Genomic DNA, 19,279 nt, shown 5'->3' with positions numbered 1-19,279 from the left:
TAACATCAATATACCAACACCTAGTTTGGCTATATATGGTCACACTATTGCAATTGCAAAAACAAATGCAATCTGTGAAAAGTTGGGTTTAAAACGCATAGAGACCCCATGAAATCGCTTGATAAGGGCTGTGATGGTGGCAGTTTTTTACAACACGCTATTAGCCTGTAAAACATTAAAAGAAATATCAGTAAATAATGGTAGCCTAAACTAAATAATATAAGAAAGTTAAATATCTTTTAAAAACACTGCGCCTTGAGAGGGATGAGCAGGAAAGAGACAGTCATTCTCTTTTTAATATTTTCATGTTTTCTCCTGATGTTCCAAAGCAACTGACACTTGTTGTAACAGGTCTGAAGAGCACATTTTATCTTCCACAGTGTCAAGACATTTAGGCTATGTTTGATTTTGCGCTGCCAATGAAAGCGAAGCTAATATCCCCAGCATGTGTGAAGTGAGCTATACAAATAAACTTGATGCGCCTTACCAAGTCTAATAACAAGCACAAACTGTTAAATTTGACGTGCAAACAAAAAGGTATCTGTCTTAGTTTTTTTTTACTTTACCACAGTAAAGAATGCAAATATAATAGGCCTTATTAAAAGTGAACCAAAATAAACGTTTATAATCCCCTGCAAAAAGGGGTGAGACGGGAGTGAAGATTTGGAAAAAGAAACAAGAGATTCCATGTCCAGTGGAATAACTAATGGAATAATGTTAAATTCGCTGATAATCGGGTGACCAGATCGCAAAACAAAGCTTAATTTTTTTTTTTCATACCTCTCATTTGGGATGAATACAAATGTTTCCATGGCTGCAATATAACATTTACTTGCTAACCTATTATTTATTTTGTAAACAAAGCTTTATGCTTCACTCGTGTCATACTATTAACGTAAAACAGCATTCACATACACAAAAATGTATTTCGGCATACCACCGCCGGTGCTACTGGTGGTGTGGTTGTCAAGTTTACAAGCACAGCCCTATTGATGAGTGCAGTTTTCTCTTATAGGTGTTGATATACTTCCTACTGAAACAAGAGGTTTGGGTGTGACACATAAAAGGGCTAAAAGGGATGCACAATATTTTGGCGCCATATCAATTATTGGCCGATATTAAAGATCTATTGGTATTGGTCAATATTGGATATTTTACTGACAGATGCAAACAAACGGCAACAGACATGTCGGGTTTTGTCGGATCAGTGCGTTACCCCTGTCAGTGTTGCCGTTGGTCGCCACTTGTTTTCAGCGTTCAATGTTCAATCAACGTTTGCCAGATAGTAGAGTGTCTGAGAAGTGACATTCTGTATTCTGATGATTGGTTGGTGCCTATCGGTGCAGTGTGAATTGGCCTTAACAGACAAGCCACAAAACTCCCATTTTGATTTCATGGGGGCTTTAAGGGGCATGGGTGTCCGTCACTGCTGTGGATGGTGGCTCATACCTTCAGAGTGATGTTTTTGAGCAGTGTGTCCTCTAACACAGCCTGGAGTTTGCGGTTGATTTCCAGCGAGAGGTCGAGAGTGAGGCCGCTGTCGGCTGGGTGGGAGGTGTACAGCGATGCCATGATGCCTCCCCTCCGGATCAAGTGAGCTTTGTTTATGTCTGAGGCTTCTGAAGACAGAGCTCCAGACTCTTCTCTGAGCACGTAACTTTGGATAATCCTGCAGGAAACACAAAGTTTTTCACAGCAATTTTAAGTGTCAATGAAACCTCAAGCCATAAAGGCCACTGTCACATAGTTATCCTCAGTGAGAAAGTAAAAGGTGACGAACCTGGGGACAGAGGAGAAAAAGACCCCATTACCCATATCTACATCATCAGTGTCTCTCTCTGTCCCTCTCTTTCACTCTGGATGATAAATGTGTTTCACAAATCACAGATTAGAAGGCTTTGCACAGCTAAATCTCAGCCGGTCTGTCTCATAAGATTTATTTAATGTGACACTCATTTCCTTGAAATAGCTTTTCATGTCTTTGTCACTTTTGCAGGAGTACTTCTTTGGGGGAAAAAAATCCATAAGCCGTTTTTAATTAGTAAATGAATATAGTGGTCATCTACTAAGAGTACATAAAGGACAAACTTCTTGATTTGGATGTCAGGCTTAAAGGCTTTCTGGTTAAAGGCTTTTCATGAAATAAAGTCTAAAAAAGATTGGTTCTCAATTAATTTAATTTAATTAAATTGAAAATAGCGGTATGGCCTTCATGGGTAGACATCATGTAACGTTACCTGAATGAAAACAAGGTTCAGAGAGATAAAGATAAAAGTACACCAGAGTACAGAAAAGAAATGACAGCATTTCAAATTGCAATCCTAAATTAATTTAATCTTATGTTTTATTTTGTACTGAGACCCAGAAAGAGACACGAGAAAACAAGAGAACTTTAAACTCAGTGTTTTAGAGATTTAAAGGATGATGTTGTGATGTACATTTATATTTCAGTCTCTGCGAGAGAGTTCTTTCTTCCACGACCACTATTTAAAATCTATTTTCTCTGCAGTGACGCACAGCCCAAATAAAGGCAGAATTCGATTCTAATGGTTTCTTCAGAGCACTGCTCGAGACAAAGACATTAGACGATGTAAGGTCTCTGCCTGAGAGCAAAAAAAAAAAGATATATAAGTGCTTTCTGAATTGATGAATTCACTCTCATTTCACTGTCTGAATCTGAAATGAACACACAAGGGCATCTATCAAACCAACTTTTAAAACAGGGATTTTTTTTCTACCCTGATAACTCAAAATGTTACAAAGCAGTTATTTATCAGAGTGATAGGAAAGAAACTAGGGAAAATTCACAGATGCTTTGAAAAACAAAGTGTCTGTGATGTGCTGATGCTACAAAAAGGATAAACACACATAGACGCACACAACAGAAAGAACAAATAAAAACAAACAACTTACCTCTCACTAATATGGGGTCCAAATGGACCCCAACTCCATAAGGTTAGTATTTAACAAAACGAAACAAAGGGAAATTAAAAAGTTGCCCTAAGCTAAACATTTTGCATGCACATACAGACACGTCATTGCAATTCATTATAACCTTTTTTCTAGTGGCAATCCAACCACAGTTCGGTAGCAAGTAATCCACTTTACTGCCATTCTGACTTTTATTGGCTTTTATAATACAAGACAGTGGAGAACTGACAGTAAATTTGAGGGAAAGAGAGAAAGAATTGGATCGGGACATGACCCAGGCTGGACAACAGCACAACAGCTGCACCACAGCTCTGAGACCATTCTGAATTTTGATTTGCAGACCATTTGTTTGAAACAGATGACAGTTTTAGCTAAAGCGCAGTAGCATGGCCTGATTCTCACAGCCTAGATGCTGAAAGAGCAAAAGATAGACAGCAGGAACACCAGAGGAGTATAGAAAAACAGACACAAGCCATAGGACGAAATAAAGAGTAAGGCTTTGGCAGTCTGTTCGTCTTCATTCGAGGAATCAAAATACAAAATGAGAATCTTTATGTTTATTTTATGAGGATTGTGAATTTTAAGCACTACAACTGAACCATGACTAAAGATGAAAGCTCATATCAAATCAAAGCTCATATCAAAGATAAATCTAGACAGAATATTCCCGTTTCAATCAAGATACATGGGTCAAAAATACCCAAATCATTTACCAGCCTTTCCAGTCAGATTGCATTTCATACATAAAAATCTTGAACTACATTATTAAATATCCTGATAGTGAAAGTGTAGCTTGCCTGTGCAAAACTCACCGCCACAATGCTGGTGGTTCACCTGACAATATTGCCATGATTTTCAATGTCCCCAATGATATTCTGATAATTTGACACTGCTGGGACGCCACGTCACACCGAGGGGTTCAGAGTCAGAACATTCAATCGTTTTTTCCCCACACATGTCATCATCCGCTGTACAAATATCTAAAAAAGTAATAGCAAACCTCTCCACACCAAGCCATTTGATTCGTTCATGCTAAAGTTTAATCCTTAAAGGAATCGTTCACTTCAAAATGAAAATACAGTCATCATTTACTCACCCTCAAGTTGTTTCAAACCTGTATGAAATTCTTTCTTCTGCTGAACACAAAAGATGATATTTTAAAGAATTTCAGTAAGCAAACAGTTGATGTACCCATTGACTTCCATAGTATATATTTTTTCCTACTATGGAAGTCAATGGGGTCCATCAACTGTCTGGTTACCGACATTCTTCAAAATATCTTCTTTTGTGTTCAGCAGAAGAAATAAATTCATACAGGTTTGAAACAACTTGAGGGTGAGTAAATGATGACAGAATGTTCATTTTGAAGTGAACTATTCCTTTAAGGTTAGAGGTTTGTTGAAATGTAGCAAGCACAACTAAATATAGTAATAATTTATGCAAACTAAAAATGAATCGCATGAAAGTCCAACGGCACTTGGTATCAATTCCAGAACAGAGCGATTTCCTCTAACCGCCCTTGACGAGTGGCACAGTGAGAATACATATGTTTCCCTCCTTTGATAAATATGGTAATCCTCAGCTAGGTCTAGTCACACTGTTAAACCAAGGAGACGTTATTAAATCAATTGCGGTTTTATGATATGATCAATTTCCACTGAGCTTTGAACGATATACCGGCCTGATCTAACCTTCTCGTATGTCAAAGAATCACTCGAATGCCAACAGTCGATAAACACTGGGAAACACTCCACCGCTTGGCAAACTTGGACTTGTTGAGGAAGCTCAGCTGCACATAATGGCTAAAGATCAGCTAAGGACGCTAAATTAAGCCTGACTTCAATGGGATGCGCCTTTGATGAGAACTAATTAATGTGGGTTAGTGCAGGTGGACCGATTCAAGGCATATCATTATTCAAAAGTGATGGGAAAGGGACAGAGATGGCATTTCGGTCCAGGGTGGGGGTGGCAACCCAACTTGCATCCTTCTGCGGCATGTTAAATTATTTATCTCATTCAAAGACTGATCACGTAAACAAAGCACTCTCATTCTCCGAGCGCATTCACTTTGTTTTGCAAAAAGATTGTTTTGTTCTGTGGTGGAAATGTGCACCGGCAGCCTGATTCTTCATGTATAGAGGTGCGTATGAATATGTATCAGGCATCATTAGCAACCTTGGTGACGCATCGCTCCCGCAAGAACCGACAGCTATAAATATCACTGCCAAGACCTCTCTGTCAGAAACATTGGTTTGCTCAGTGTGTGTGTGAAAGAAAAAGATGAAAGTCTGCCAGATCCCCTTTCGCAATGAAAGTCAGAAAGTACAAGACACAAGCCTAGGTCAGGAAGCCGTAGACAAATAAACAAAGGAAAAAAACCAACAAAACAAAAATAGGCAGAAAAAACAAGAGAAAGAGAGGATGCAAAAGAGGGACAATGACCAGCCAAATTCGACCAGACGGAAAGGAGGGGCGGCAGTGATAAATTCTCTACACCAAAAGCTCAGAGCTATTCTACAGTGGCATCAAAAAATATTTGGACACTTAAAACTGCCTGAATATCACAGTGTTAGATATTAAACACACAACATGGCCAAACTTGTGCTCTAATAAACAGGTTTGGCTATTCCAGTCAATTTTGTGAGGACAAATTTGCACTATGTTCATTTAAAATAAATACCATGTGGTTTTGATATTTTATCAGACATTCATAAATTTTTTATTGTGGCTGAAGTGTCCAAATGTTTTTTTTGGAGCCATTGTATCTTCGACATTATTGTTTTTCTATTAAACTCATGGCTTCTCTTTGGTGTCCTTCCTGACAACTTTGTATACGAATGTCAATGTAAACTAGACAGCTCCAGGCTCATTTGTAAATGTCAAAATAAACTTTGGGAGCCAAGGAGTTTTTCTCCACTGTCTTTCATCTTCCACTCTGTCTTTTTCACTCTCACTCACTTTGTCTTTTTCCTGATCTCCTCCACCAGTTGTTTAATGTGGTCCTCCATGAATTCAATCTTTTCGTTCTTACGAGCATGTGCTTTCTGCAGCCGCACGATACGCTCCACCAGGACAGCTTTGTCCACCTCGGGGAAGCTGTCCACCACTACCACCGATGAACCGGACTGATTCTCCGGAGAGCGATCATCCATACTGCTACCCCGTGCGTTTAGAGAGCCTGAAAGTGAGAGATTCAAACCATTGTGCAGTAGCAGTCTCACTATAAGGTCACACTATACAACACTATACAACTTAGCACTAAGATTAGAGGAATACTCTGGGTTCAAAACAAGTTAAGCTTTATCCGCAAATGCTGCTGCTGATAATGTCGATCACCTCAAATTCATTTTGACTCCTTCCTCAGTCTTTAAAAAAAAAAAAGGAAAAAATTGCAGGTTACAGTAACACACTTACAGGAAAGTAAACCAGGTCAGCATTCCAGAGGGTTTAAAAGCAGAAATGTGAAGATCAGTTTTGTGTTAAAGCATTTACATGATTTATTTAGAAAATATTGAATAAAACTTCACATATCCACTGTTAGTGTGTTACTGTACTGTTATTTTAGCTTTTTGGCTTCTCTTTCGTCAAATGAGGTTGAAGTGACCTAATCTGTACTGAACCAGAAAAATTACACACACACACATATTTTTTGTTTTTGAAAAGTCTCTTATGCTCACCAAAGCTACATTTATTTGAGCATAAATACAGTAAAAACAATATTGAGCAATACTTTTCTATTTTAATATCCACCTTTTTCCTGAGTAAACGATGAGCGCTGCCATGAGGAATTCTTCCGTTTTCTTCCGAATTCTAAACTTCCGTTTAGATGGTGTCCTGTTCCGGTCTCCATAGGAACACATTGTCAAAACGGGGTAAAAAGAGGGTCTGAATTAACTAAACAGAAACTTTTTGAACATTACTAAAAAAATGAATTGTTCGTAGGGTTAAGCTGTGCGGATGTTGGCTGCTAAATAACAGCGATAAGAAATTATTGGGAAGTGCGTGTTTTCAGCACCAGCGAATCTGAAAAGAATGTCCGTATACAGGTAAATGTCAAGAGAAAACGAGCAAGGCTTGCGGCACTTAGGTTAAAACACAACCCAAAGAGGTGATATGTGCGCTCTATTCATTTTTAGGACAAAATCCCACAAACTTTATCCCGATTGGGAGCTGCATGTAGGATATGAGCGCTCATGTTTTCAGTGCAGACATCAGTTAATATCGGAAAGTTTCGTGTCATCTACGCACTCATTAAACTTTGATGAGTGAGGCGCTGACAAAAGACAGCCATTGCTACACTATAAATTGATGGCACTGTGGAGCCATGTGCTTTTTAAACCCTTTTCATAGGTTTAACATTACATTATCAGTTCGGAAAATACGCTAATTTTACAGCATCATTCCAGTACGAGTCAGGCGAGACTTTTGCGTTCAGAAAAAGGTGGATACATGAACCTTTATAATAACATATCTATTTATAGTTAGCTCTTTCAAGAATATAATACGTTAAAAGACCGACCCTATTTCATGTGTTGATTATGCATTTTAATGGATTATGCTCTTTAAAGGTGCAGACATGAATAGGTATTATAATGTATAATAACTCTGCTTTAGGGCTTTATCTAGTCGACTTATAGTCGTTCATTTAAGCCATAAGTCGACTAATCGCACGTTTATATTAATTTAATTACTTAAATATATACTGAGGAGAATACTAAACAATAATGAGTATTTAATATAGGCGTAATATGTCTATTCCGCGCTCAAGCGTACGAATAAAGCTTGCCGCAAAGCACCGACAAATTATGAATGTGTCGGGACAAAAAAGGCAAGGAGACATTTGAATTATTTATGAATAAACTAGTGTTTTCTGAGTCAGTGCGAGTAGCCTATACGCTGAGTTTATGTTCATTTATGTGACGTGCTGCAGTTCAGGGAGACCGAGACGGCAGAAAGCGCATCCTCTTTGTTTTCTTTATTTTACAAAAGCACAACATTTTCTTGCTATTGTGAGTTTACACCAATAAAAGTAGACACTTTACAGTTTCGAAAGATGTATTGTATGACCAGAAATGACAGAGTACTTTAAGTTGGTAGGAACACTGTTGTCAGGAAAAAATTTAAGTGATCGTGCCGGGCGCCTCCATGTCATACAGTAAAGCGTGCTATACTTTAGCTTCCTTCCACACTCTGCACAAACACTTGGATATGCACATTATAGCACAAATTTATCTAGGTTAACGTAAGAGCGAGCAGCCATGTAAAGTTGCTACTTACATGTTTCAAATGATAAGCCATATTTGGATTGATGGATGATAGGCGAACCTTTGGATTTCCTGCCTGATATACTGTAATTACCACAAGGACCAGGCGTTAACAATCTGTCCCTCATGGACTGAGTGACTTCGCCACTTCCTTTTTTTTCTGCGACTAACCGACTAATACAATTTTGGTTGACTAACGTTTAGTAGACAATTAGGGGGCAGCCCTACTCTGCTTACAACTATTTATGAAAATATATAGTGGATAAAGTCTATTGAAATTAAGAAAGAGCCCTATAAGCAAGAGGCCTAAAATTCAGCAAGGGTGAACAAGGCATTATGAATACTTTTATAATGCATTATATATTGGCCACAGGTATTTTGTTACCAAAATAGGGCATTTAGGAAAAAAACTGATAAAAATGACAGTGTGTGTCGCTCTCAACATCTCTAATGAAGTGTTAAATGGATGTACCTGAAGAACTGGAGCGGCTGCCCATACTGCTGCCCTCTCGATCGCATCCTCCGTTCTCCACCAGATCCAGCTTCTTACGAGCTACACAAAGGCACAAACACACAATGAGTTCTCTCATTCTCTTACAGTAACGAACACACACTCCTGGTAGAGACTGACACCTCAGTATCAGTAATGAGCCGATGACTGAGTGCTTGTATCGCTCAGTGCCTCATTCTAGCCCTGCACCTGCTGAGGGGGGTTATGACTAACAATAAAACTCCCACCCACTGGGCACATCTGTAGCGTCCATCAAATATGTAGAATTAAGTTTCACATTTAACATGCAGACCTTGAAAAAGTTTTTGAAGATCACGGGGACCCAAATGGGAGAAGGAAAAAATAGATTTGTTTAAAAATACCGTCACATACTGTATGCCTCCTCCGACACTAAAAGAGAGTCCCAAGGCGCACGTTCTTCTCCCTTGCCCTCCCCTCCTCGTCTCTCCTCTCAAAGAAGAGATGCTATGAAACAGTCTTGTGCCCTAACCTAGCCTTTCCTGCGGCTACAGGCAGGCACAGATACATAAACTCAATCTGTCTGCAATGAACGTCAGTCTGCCCCACCGAGAGCGTCAATATGCCTTGATAATTACTAACAGTGCCTGTGGGCTCCTGGGAGCATAGAAAAGTAACTCACTGAGAGCCTATTAAAACAACAAATCGAATTCTAGTTAAGACATCTACACACAGAGGAGAAAAACAATATGAGAGGGGAACGATATAGCCTCTTTTCAGAATTGTGTTATGATTTGTTACTTTTTTGTCTTTCATTTTGTATTAAAAACATTGGCATCAGTGGTTCTTAACCAGGGGGCCAAAAATGCGTTGTGGGGTTGTTCTGATAGGATGGACAGCAAGGGAAAAAAACCCAATGCTAAACAAAACTAAACTTACAATGGTGCATATTAAGGATAGAAAAATAAATAAGCTTTTAAAAGGAAGGGAATGCTTCCCATATTGACGTCAAAGGCCATGTGTCCAATTCTATGGTATTTTGGCAAGAGTTGCTTGCACAAGCAAGCCAAATTAAGAAGATGCCAGCTTGGACCTTGTGTGACATGTCCTCATCCTCAAAAACAAACAAAACTATGCAACAGACCAAGACTACATTAAATACTGGTTTATGTGTTAAATGGTCATGCATTTAAATAATTAAGCATATTGTTGTAGTTCATTCTGATATTAACAAATTACAGTTTTTTTGTTTGTTTTTTATTTAAGGTGATTTTTGTACAATAAAGAAATTTGATCATTTTGGTGGCAAGCGTTAATAAAACAGTTTGATGCTTTACATCCTTATAGGAATCCCCACTTAGATGGCAAACCAAGGCAATTGCCCGACAGTTACTGTACTAACCTGTACAAATAACTAAAATTCATGACATGCAAGCAGATGAACCCAGATTATAAACGCAGCGCATCAAGTTTCCCATTAAGCGTTTTTCCATAGAAAAACATTATAAAGAAAAGGCTTAACTAAATAGCGCATTGGGGTCATATTCTGGGCTCATCTGCTTGCCTGTACATAGTGTGCAACATCAATAAGGTATGTAGTGAAATTGATCTTTTAATACCATTTTGATAGATTAAGGCACTTTAAGTCCTTTTCACATTGAGCGTTATAGTGATTTTTAGTTATTGAAATACCTGTGCTGTGCAGCCTATGAATATTTTGCCCTCCAAGTCTCTGTGGCAGTCACATGACTGAAAACTATTAATTGACCATGAAAAGATTGTTTTGAGCTTGTTTGAGGTCTTGTTGCATTTCTCACTATTTCTGGCCTCTAAACATAAATCAATGCCTGAAAATAAATGTAAATGAAAAATAAAAAAGGACATAAATTATTTGAGCTGCTAACCCTGCGTGAGCTGCTTGGTGAGGTCTTTGATGTTGGCCGTCTGTTTTCTCTTCTGAGTAACCAGTTCGTCTCGTAATTCCTCTACGCGTGTCTTTAGTTGTGATGTCTCCGTCTTCAGCGACGTTCTCTCCGTCTGCAACGCCAACACTTCCTCCTGCCTCTGTTGCACCTCTCTCTTCAACCTTTCAGTCTAAAAAAAAACATAGACAAACTGAATAATACCTGAAATTATTGAAAGTTGTGTGTGTCTTTTAAGGAGTTGCTCAAATTAAACTGGCCAATCAATACACTTATTATATTAAACTATTTCACAGTGTTGGGATGTAACTAACCAAAAGTAGCAGTAATGTGACAATATCCTGGCTATTTTCAATAATAGTGTAGGTTTTCCAGTAACAAACAAACAAACAAGCTATTTATTCCAACAAGCAAGCAGCGTAGTTGCTAGTGTTGAGAAATCTGATTTGTTTTATTAGAATGGTTCATTTTAATATACGAGATCATTATCCTTTAATTAGTCTCATCACTCAGTAGTGTTCCTGTGCAGCCTTTTACAGCACCTTTTGTGTAGCTAATAAGTATTTAATTAAATATTGTTGTTTAGAAATGTTTTCACTTCAGATATAAAAATTTGCATGTTTATAATATATTGCATTTAGTTAAAAATTGTGTTCAAGTTTAATGCTCAAGGTTTATGCTTTACCTCAATTAAAGGTGCAGTAAGCGATTCCTGAGAAACACTGTTGAAATTTGTTGAAACCCCTCCCTTCACTGCTCTTCCCCCCAAAATGCACAAACATGCAATGCAAGAGTGGATGTCTCTTTATCAAAGCTGAAGCGAAGCAAAACAATGCTACATGAAAAATAAAGTGAAGATGGCGAAAGAACGACAATGAAGAACAAAAAATTAACACAGTACACAAGATATAGTCACCAGCACCACACCAGCTCCAGACTCCAAACGGTCCTGTTACTATAGCTAATATTACAATAGCATATCTTGGTTCTGTGAAACAAATCAAAACCAATGTTTCTCACATATGGAGCAGAAACACAACCTTTAAATCCTCATTCAGGCCTTCTCGCTTAGGTCTCTCCAGCACTTTAAGGCCTTCCCGCTTAGGTCTCTCCAGCACCTTTTCTCTTTTGTAATGTCTCCCAGGCATCTCTCTTTCTACAGTCTTTCTTCAAATCATGAGTTGATACGCCCCACTACTGCTGATTGGCTACAAGTGTGTTGTGGTGATCAGTCCGATTCACTTTCAACAGCGTTTCTCAGAAATCGCTTACTGCACCTTTAAGATCCTTAATGATTTTTTTAAAATAGTGCCTTGTACTGTAGTCAACTACTTTGAGGGTGGGTTTACTGTAACTACTTTTAATTACAAGTAGCTTGTTACTTGGCATTATATGGTTTCTAAGAAATCTCCCCAACACTGATATACATGCAATCGTCTTACCATTTCAGAGAGGGATCTCTCGGTCTCCTCTAGTTTGCTGTGCAGCTCTCTGGAGCTGTTGTTCAATCTGTCCAGCTGGGCCTGTAAGCTGTTGTTCTCAGACTGGAGCTGAGCATTTTTACTGGTCAATTTCTCGGTGAAGCCCAGTAGCTCTGCCTCTCTTGTCCTGCTGCCTTCAATATCCCTCTGCAGGTCAGTTATCTGAGAGTTCAGATTCTCCACCTCCTCCCGCAAGGATGCAATTTCCTGATCATCCCTGAGAAAGACACGCACACATCAGACACGGGGACCAACACGTGTGCAGCTCGTGCTATTTAAGCGTTTTCCACCCATGTCTAGTTTCAGCATAAAGGTGTACCAGCATTCCCACCGGACCAAATGACTGCATAGGCTATAAAAGAACCCGACTGAAGGGTCTATCATTCTTGGGAAATGGGAATACAAATAACTCATCTGAAATACCCTCAAAATAAGAATAAGCTAATACAGCTGACTGACACGTTTGTGCCCACCAGAAGTGAAATCAGAGCAGGCCCTGTGAGGCGGCCACAGAGGTATGAATTATTCTGTCAGTTCTGCAGGGGCCCGTGTGATCACGCTACTGTGGATTCACATCCACCTGCAGTTCCTGCATCAGCAGGGGCCACCAACTGCTGGGGATCACTCAAGGTCAGGACGCTGTACTGATGCTCCATGTTCAACAGAAGCACGGCAACATTAACAGTCTAAGGATCTGAGGGTCGGATGCAAATGCTATTCAAACATGCAAATAAGAATAAAAGTCTGTAGTGTTGCCAGAACTATAATAGACCTTAATGAGAGCAGAACGCATATTTATATCGACGTGAACAAAAACAAGGCTGAGGAAAGGGAGTACAGTCCATTGTTATGGTGTATTGAATTTTATATTTTCAGTTTTCTTTTTAATTTTTGTTTTAGTATTTTTTGTTTGCTTTTGTCTTGTTAGTTTTTTATTTTTCTATTTTTTTTTCATTTAATAAATTTTTATTTCAATTTTAGTTTAAGTAATTTAAAATATATATTTTATTTCAGTTCCCAAGGCAATATTTGTAATCTTTGCATTTTCTAAAGTCTTTATCTAACATTTTTACTTTATTTCATGTCAGCTTTTTTTCAATTAACAAAAATCATTTTTAATAGTTTTCATTAACAATTGCAAAACTAGAGTAGAGTAATCTACTTAATATGTCATAGTTGTCTTTGTTCTTCATTTTATTAATGATTTTCCTTTTTTTTTTTTTTTACACAAAGGCTTTATAACATGATTTGAATTCTTTATTTATTTAGTATAATAAATTCAAAGGACAATACCTCAATTAACATTTAAAAATCTTAATGATAATTTCAACCAGCAAGTAATTACCTAATTAATTATATATATTATTTATATATTAGATTTATATATCATTTATGTTCATTTTTTTATTTCATTTATCGTTTTTGTTTTTCTATTTATTATATAATTATTTATATTTATTTATATGAACAAACATGAATTATTACCAATGAACTAGTAAATTTAGTAAGTACATTTATTAATGTAGGATAAATATACTACATTTATAAATAAACAATAGCCTAGGTTAATAAATGCTGTAAAAAGTGTTCATTGATATGCAGTACAATTTGTTAATTTAATTTGCATTAATACTACATTTTTAAAATAGTTATAATGATTGTTTCAATAGCAAATTATGTTTGCTTTGCATTGAAACTGGTATCAGGAATTGTAAAACATAACTGGTATTGTGACAACTCTAGCCTCGACAAACGGATCCAATTTCATGACCTAAAAAAATTAGTGTTAGTCCTGAATATCAGATCTGAAAAGCAAATTGGAATTGGGCGCAGTGCAGACAAAGTTTAGGCTCGATGAGCTTGTAGTTGAGTAAATAATACATAAGTTAGTGGTAGGAGGCTATAGGCACAAGTGTTCAGACCTCTGGTGCTGCTCCTCTAGTCTAGTGATGGCAGAGAGTTTTTCCCTCTGGTTCTGGATCTCAGCCTTCTGTCTGTTAATGATCTCTCTGTATTTGCAGAGTTCGTCTTCCCAGCGGGGCCGTTCATCCTCCAGACACTTAACCTGAGGGCCAGAGAGAGTGCCAAAGCATAAGATGAATGCACTTTTAAACAGTGTCACTTCATAGAGTTATTTTTAGAAACGACTTTCCAACCTTGGTCCGCAGGGTGGTCAGTTCATCCATGCCTTCTTTAAAAGTCCTCTTCAGATCCTCCAACTCCTTAATCTTAGCCTTGTGCATCTGCCAATCAAACAGAATAACCATGAAAACCCTCTTTCGAACATCCAGCCATTGTTCATTATTGTAATCACAATCAGCAGAGGACGCCTGCTAGGCAACACTGTTAATAATGCTAATGAGAATGCAAATGCCAGCACTACTTCTTGCACAGGGGCGACTCATTGATAAGGGAGCACACACTCTCATTGTCAGCCTCGGGTACTAATGACGCTTGGTGAATGGAGGCTCATTTACTCATAAATACATTTAAAAGCATGTGGCAAAGTGCCATAAGGACCAAGCGGCATATCTCAGAAAAGCAGTGGCAGAACGGCTAAAAGAAGCAAACCAAAGAAAAGATATATGAGGTGTAACATGAACAAACACTCATCCCCAAAAGCTGTAAAATAGAATTTACGAGGCCTCTGTGCCCTAGTGAAGCACATGACTCAAATATGAATTGGGAAATTGATATCATCATCGCTTGTACTAAATATACAGTTCCTAGTAGACAAGACTGTTCTGATATCAATCAAACTTTCTGGATCTTGTGCTCTTAAAATAACTTATACTGAAGGGAATCGGAGTGTAAATGAAGGGAAACTGCACCTCTAGATGGTCTGTCTGCTCCTGTTTTTGCTTCTCCAGCTCTCCTTTGGTCTCTCGCAGTTTTGCATCCAATTCATTTGACTTGATCTCCTCAGATTCCTGCAGGAGTCAGAGAGGGAGGTTTGAAGTTTGTAACAAGCCACAAAAATTGCAAATTAGTTTATAGCCCCCTAAATGAAGATAAGCCACACAAATTATGTTGAGCGGAGGACTAAAGCAACCATTTTTTAATAAACTATAGCAGAATGCGCTGCTTGAAATGCACATCTCCAACTCATTATAGAAAATGCACAACAGATTTTGCAGTCTACATGCAGGGCAAATGTTTGTATATGGAGCCCTCTAGTGGGCAGCGCTGATCTCATGTCCTGAGAAAACAGTACCTGGTACGTGCGGATCATGTCCTGGCAGTTTTTGCGAATCTGTTCAGTCTCTTCTTTTGCTTGAGTCAGCTTGGCAGTCGTTTCTCTTAATCTGTCTTTTGTTTCCTGTTATTGAAGAGACATCTCAATAAAGTGAAATCAGTAATAGAGTGCTGTTAATGTTAACTAAAATGAAAATTATTAAAATAATTTAAGGTAATTTAAATTAAGCTAAAATATAATAAAAGATAAATATTAGATGAAAAAGCTCAACTTTTTTAGTAAGCTGAAGAACAAACATTTTTTTTACCAAAGCACATAACAAAATCCTAAAACTTAAAATAAAATTGTATTTTATATGTTTGTTTGTGTGTGTAAATAATACAAAAATAACACTGCAGCAATAGACACAATTGGCCGAAAAGACAAAACTGGCTAAGAAAATGCCAATGTTTAATCTAAAACTATCTCATAACTATCAACACTAAAATAACTATCGATTCTGTTTACATTATAATTAGTTATACTGGAATCACTTTCAGAGCCATTTTTACTTTAACTTTAAGTCTTTATTTTACAATGTTCTCTGGTTTACCTTGTGAGCATCCGTTTCACTCTTCAGTTTGTTCTGAGCCCACTTTACTTTGATGACTTGAGAATTGATTTCTTCCTTGACTTTCTCCAGTTCACGGGAAAGTCTCGTCACCTCATTCTCCTACAGAAGCGTAATCAAAGACAAACACTCCTGAGAACATATACATAATCAATGCATACTGTAGATACACACACCACATCAAGCATCAAAATAAACTATTTCTTAATGTATGACCTTGGCATCATAGAGCTGCTGCAGGCGTCCTTTTTCCTGGGCCAGCATGTTTCCCCGTCGGGCCTGCTTGTCTACTTCTGTTGTGGCCTCCCGCAGCTTCTTCTCCAGCTGTTCCTTCTCCCTCCGCAGGTCCAGCGCTTCCTTTTCACCTCGAACATACTTCATCACCATTGTCTCCTTCTCCTGACGTGCCTCCTCACATTTCTTATTGGCCTGGGACGAGAAAACATACATGTAAACACATGAACACGCACTGTTTATGGATCATGTGAGATCTGAAACCTTAAAAGTCTGGTTACCGGCACAGATATTAGTGGTTGACCGATATATTGCCAAGGCCGGTATATCAGCTGATATTTGGCATTCTTAATTATCGGCATCGGCCGGGACGTTTTTCTGTTTGGCCAATGTGTCTTTTACTTTGACAGCATGTGAGACTTTAATTTTGTCAGCGCGAGCGTCAGATCTCCCATTCTCCTCAAATAAATTATTAGACAGAGCTGTAAAAGAAAGTAAACAGACTTACCAGATTAATGAGTGCACTGGTTACACTGTTTACTTCCTTTTTATTCATAATTTTAACAGTTTCATATTTGTGAAAAATACCATAACAGCATCAATTCTGTTAATTTTACAGATTTTTTTTTATCAAGTTCTACGATCAATTTTCTATTTCTATTTCTATAGTTCTATTTATTTCCAATTTAGTAAATATTATGTAAAATTGTAATGCATGTTTTTACTATCTATAAATGTATCGGATTTATAATCAGACATTGGCCAATCTTCTCTCTGTGGTTCCCAAACCTGTCCTGGAGTACCCCCAACACTGTTTTTCTTTGTCTCCCTAATCAAACACACCTGATTCAACTCATCAGCTCATGTTAATGAGCTGATGAGTTGAATCAGGTGTGTTTGATTAGGGAGACAACGAAAACGTGCTGTGTTGGGGGTACTCCAGGACAGGTTTGGGAACCACTGCTCTAAGATATTGGCATCAGCATCAGCCAATAAAAAAAAAATTATATCGGTTGACCACTACCAAATATACACTAACTATGATAACTTCTATGATTTATCATAGTTGATATTTCCAAAGACAGTGAAAGAGCAAAGGAGAGGCCCTCACACTTGACTGAGGAGTTTACATGAGAGACAGGAGCTGTTTGAAAACGTCCTGCCAAACCAAACACAACTCTCTTTCCATATCTTGTGCAAATTTTGTATGACGTTAGTTCTCAATATCTGAATGCTGGACTTCACATTTAGCTGCCGTTGAGTGGGATTAAAAAAGGATGAGGACAAATTCAAATGGAAACCCAGCACATGACATCCTGTAGATGGAAGCAGAATAGACCCTTTTACAGGCCACGTGATCAAATAGTTGCGCGCGCATTTTGGCAACGGAAGTGGTGTTTTTCCCCACTGGCTCTAACGTGTTAGCAACTCCGAAAGTTTATCAAAGCGGTTTCCCAGCATCAAAATGTCTGGTTGTTTCGTTTACGGTTGCACTAATCGATATTCCACCAAGGGGCTTAAGTTTTATATTATTCCGACAGGATCACGGCCGTTTCAGAAGAGTGGCTGCAGGCGATTAAACGTGTTGATTGGAGCGAGGACATAATAAAAAATGCTCGCGTCTGTTGTTTAATCCGCTCGCGTAGCTTGACACGCTGCTGATTCTCGCCATACTTCCGTTGCCAATATGCGCGCGCATACGTCATCATTGTGTACAAACAGTAAAAGGGTCTATACAAAATGCACAACGACCCTCCTTCAGTTTGTGCAAACATGATATCACTGTAAGACTGATGTGATTTCATTTTAAAGATGCTTAGACACAGAAAACGGTTTAGATATATTTAAGAGGGTTCTTATGCAGGAAGGGATTTGTTTGGACTGTCTCCATGGCGATGACCTCTCACCTGTTCAAGCCTATAGGCAATCTCCCTCTGCATCTGCTGGATGGCATTCTTAGCAGCCTGATCCTGGTGAACCAGTTTGTCTCTAGAGTCTTTTAGTTCCTTCATAAGTTCCTCCACCCGGCTTTCAAACTGGTAAAACAAGACAGACAGTCAGTTAAAATGTCATGACTGCAGTAACCATAAACATATCATGACAATAACAGAGGCGGCGCTGACAGACAGTTGACAGATCAAAGTTTACACGGCCAGTGAGTGCAATATGACAAAATATACACTGGTGGTCAAAAGTTTGAAATCATTAAGATGATCCTCCAGAAATCTTTCTAATATGCTGATTTAGTGCTCAAAAACATTTCTAATAATCAATGTTTCCACAGAAATACTAAGCAGCAAAATCTGTTTTCAACATTGATACTAATAAGATTTATTATTAATGATTGAGCACCAATAACAATTGATAATAATCTAGCACTAAATTAGCATATCATGGATCTAAAGGATCATGTGACTGAAGATTGGAGTAAAGGCTGCTGAAAATTCAGCTTTACCATCACAGGAATAAATTACATTTAAAAAAATAATCGAATAGAAAAGAGTTATTTGAAAATGCAATAATATTTCACAACATTACTGTATGTTTGATCAAACTGGTTTAGCCTTGAATTGAGCAGAAGAGACTTCTTTCAAAAACAATCTTTTGACCATCAGTGTACCATAACATGGCTTCTTCATTTAAATGTCAAGTTCCGGACTGCTTATGAAAATATATTCAAATTAATATTGGAATAAGCGACTGAAAGGCTCCATTCAGGGTTTCGAGAAATAAATGCTTCTCTTTCTGACAACCACATGTTAAGTTTTCACAGTGCTGCTACTGAATGAAAAGTAAAGAGACAGTCAAGGTTTCATTCAGAGGAAGCGATTGTCTATGCGCCTATGTGGAGAAACCATGACAACAAAACACGCACAATAGTTTCACGTCATTACTGCAACACTTAATTACGGCTTCTCGACCGGTCCCCTCCAGGCCGCTCTGTTTGATTCGTGTTATTACCCTCTATGACAGGGGGCTCTTTCAGATTGAACTGAACTACAGATGTCTTTTAGCCTGGAGTCTCTCTCAAACAAACATGCTTTTCCAGTATCAGATGAAAGCTCTTCAGCAAACAAGTGTTCTCTAATCAATGCAAACTGGACAGTCATGGTTGTCCATCCAGATCCTAACAAATAATGCCATTGAGCACAACATACCTAAAAATCTGGAT

At 38.1% G+C, this 19,279-nt stretch overlaps 1 protein-coding gene across 3 annotated transcripts in view; it reads right to left on the bottom strand.

Moving 5' to 3' along the window:
* Positions 1 to 19,279, bottom strand: part of ccdc186 (coiled-coil domain-containing protein 186) — a 28,030-nt gene that overhangs the window by 2,615 nt on the left and 6,136 nt on the right. Inside the window, exons 4-16 of one of the 3 annotated variants that reach the window (XM_082152933.1) lie at positions 18,015 to 18,143; positions 16,090 to 16,302; positions 15,856 to 15,975; positions 15,282 to 15,386; positions 14,899 to 14,997; positions 14,224 to 14,310; positions 13,990 to 14,132; positions 12,029 to 12,284; positions 10,569 to 10,758; positions 8,668 to 8,748; positions 6,682 to 6,765; positions 5,890 to 6,109; positions 1,450 to 1,669 (exon numbers count right to left, since the gene is read on the bottom strand). In XM_082152933.1, coding sequence (XP_082009059.1) covers positions 1,450 to 1,669; positions 5,890 to 6,109; positions 6,682 to 6,765; positions 8,668 to 8,748; positions 10,569 to 10,758; positions 12,029 to 12,284; positions 13,990 to 14,132; positions 14,224 to 14,310; positions 14,899 to 14,997; positions 15,282 to 15,386; positions 15,856 to 15,975; positions 16,090 to 16,302; positions 18,015 to 18,143 — 1,947 coding nt within the window. Of the gene's footprint in view, positions 1 to 1,449; positions 1,670 to 5,889; positions 6,110 to 6,681; positions 6,776 to 8,667; positions 8,749 to 10,568; positions 10,759 to 12,028; positions 12,285 to 13,989; positions 14,133 to 14,223; positions 14,311 to 14,898; positions 14,998 to 15,281; positions 15,387 to 15,855; positions 15,976 to 16,089; positions 16,303 to 18,014; positions 18,144 to 19,279 lie in introns of those variants that run through there. The other 2 variants (XM_082152934.1, XM_082152935.1) reach the window with 2 other exon arrangements.

Source organism: Leuciscus leuciscus, assembly GCF_965113295.1.
Source record: "Leuciscus leuciscus genome assembly, chromosome: 21".
Lineage (NCBI taxonomy): Eukaryota > Metazoa > Chordata > Actinopteri > Cypriniformes > Leuciscidae > Leuciscus > Leuciscus leuciscus.
The sequence above is the reverse complement of the archived record's forward strand: the minus strand, read 5'-3'. Positions and strand labels throughout refer to the sequence as shown.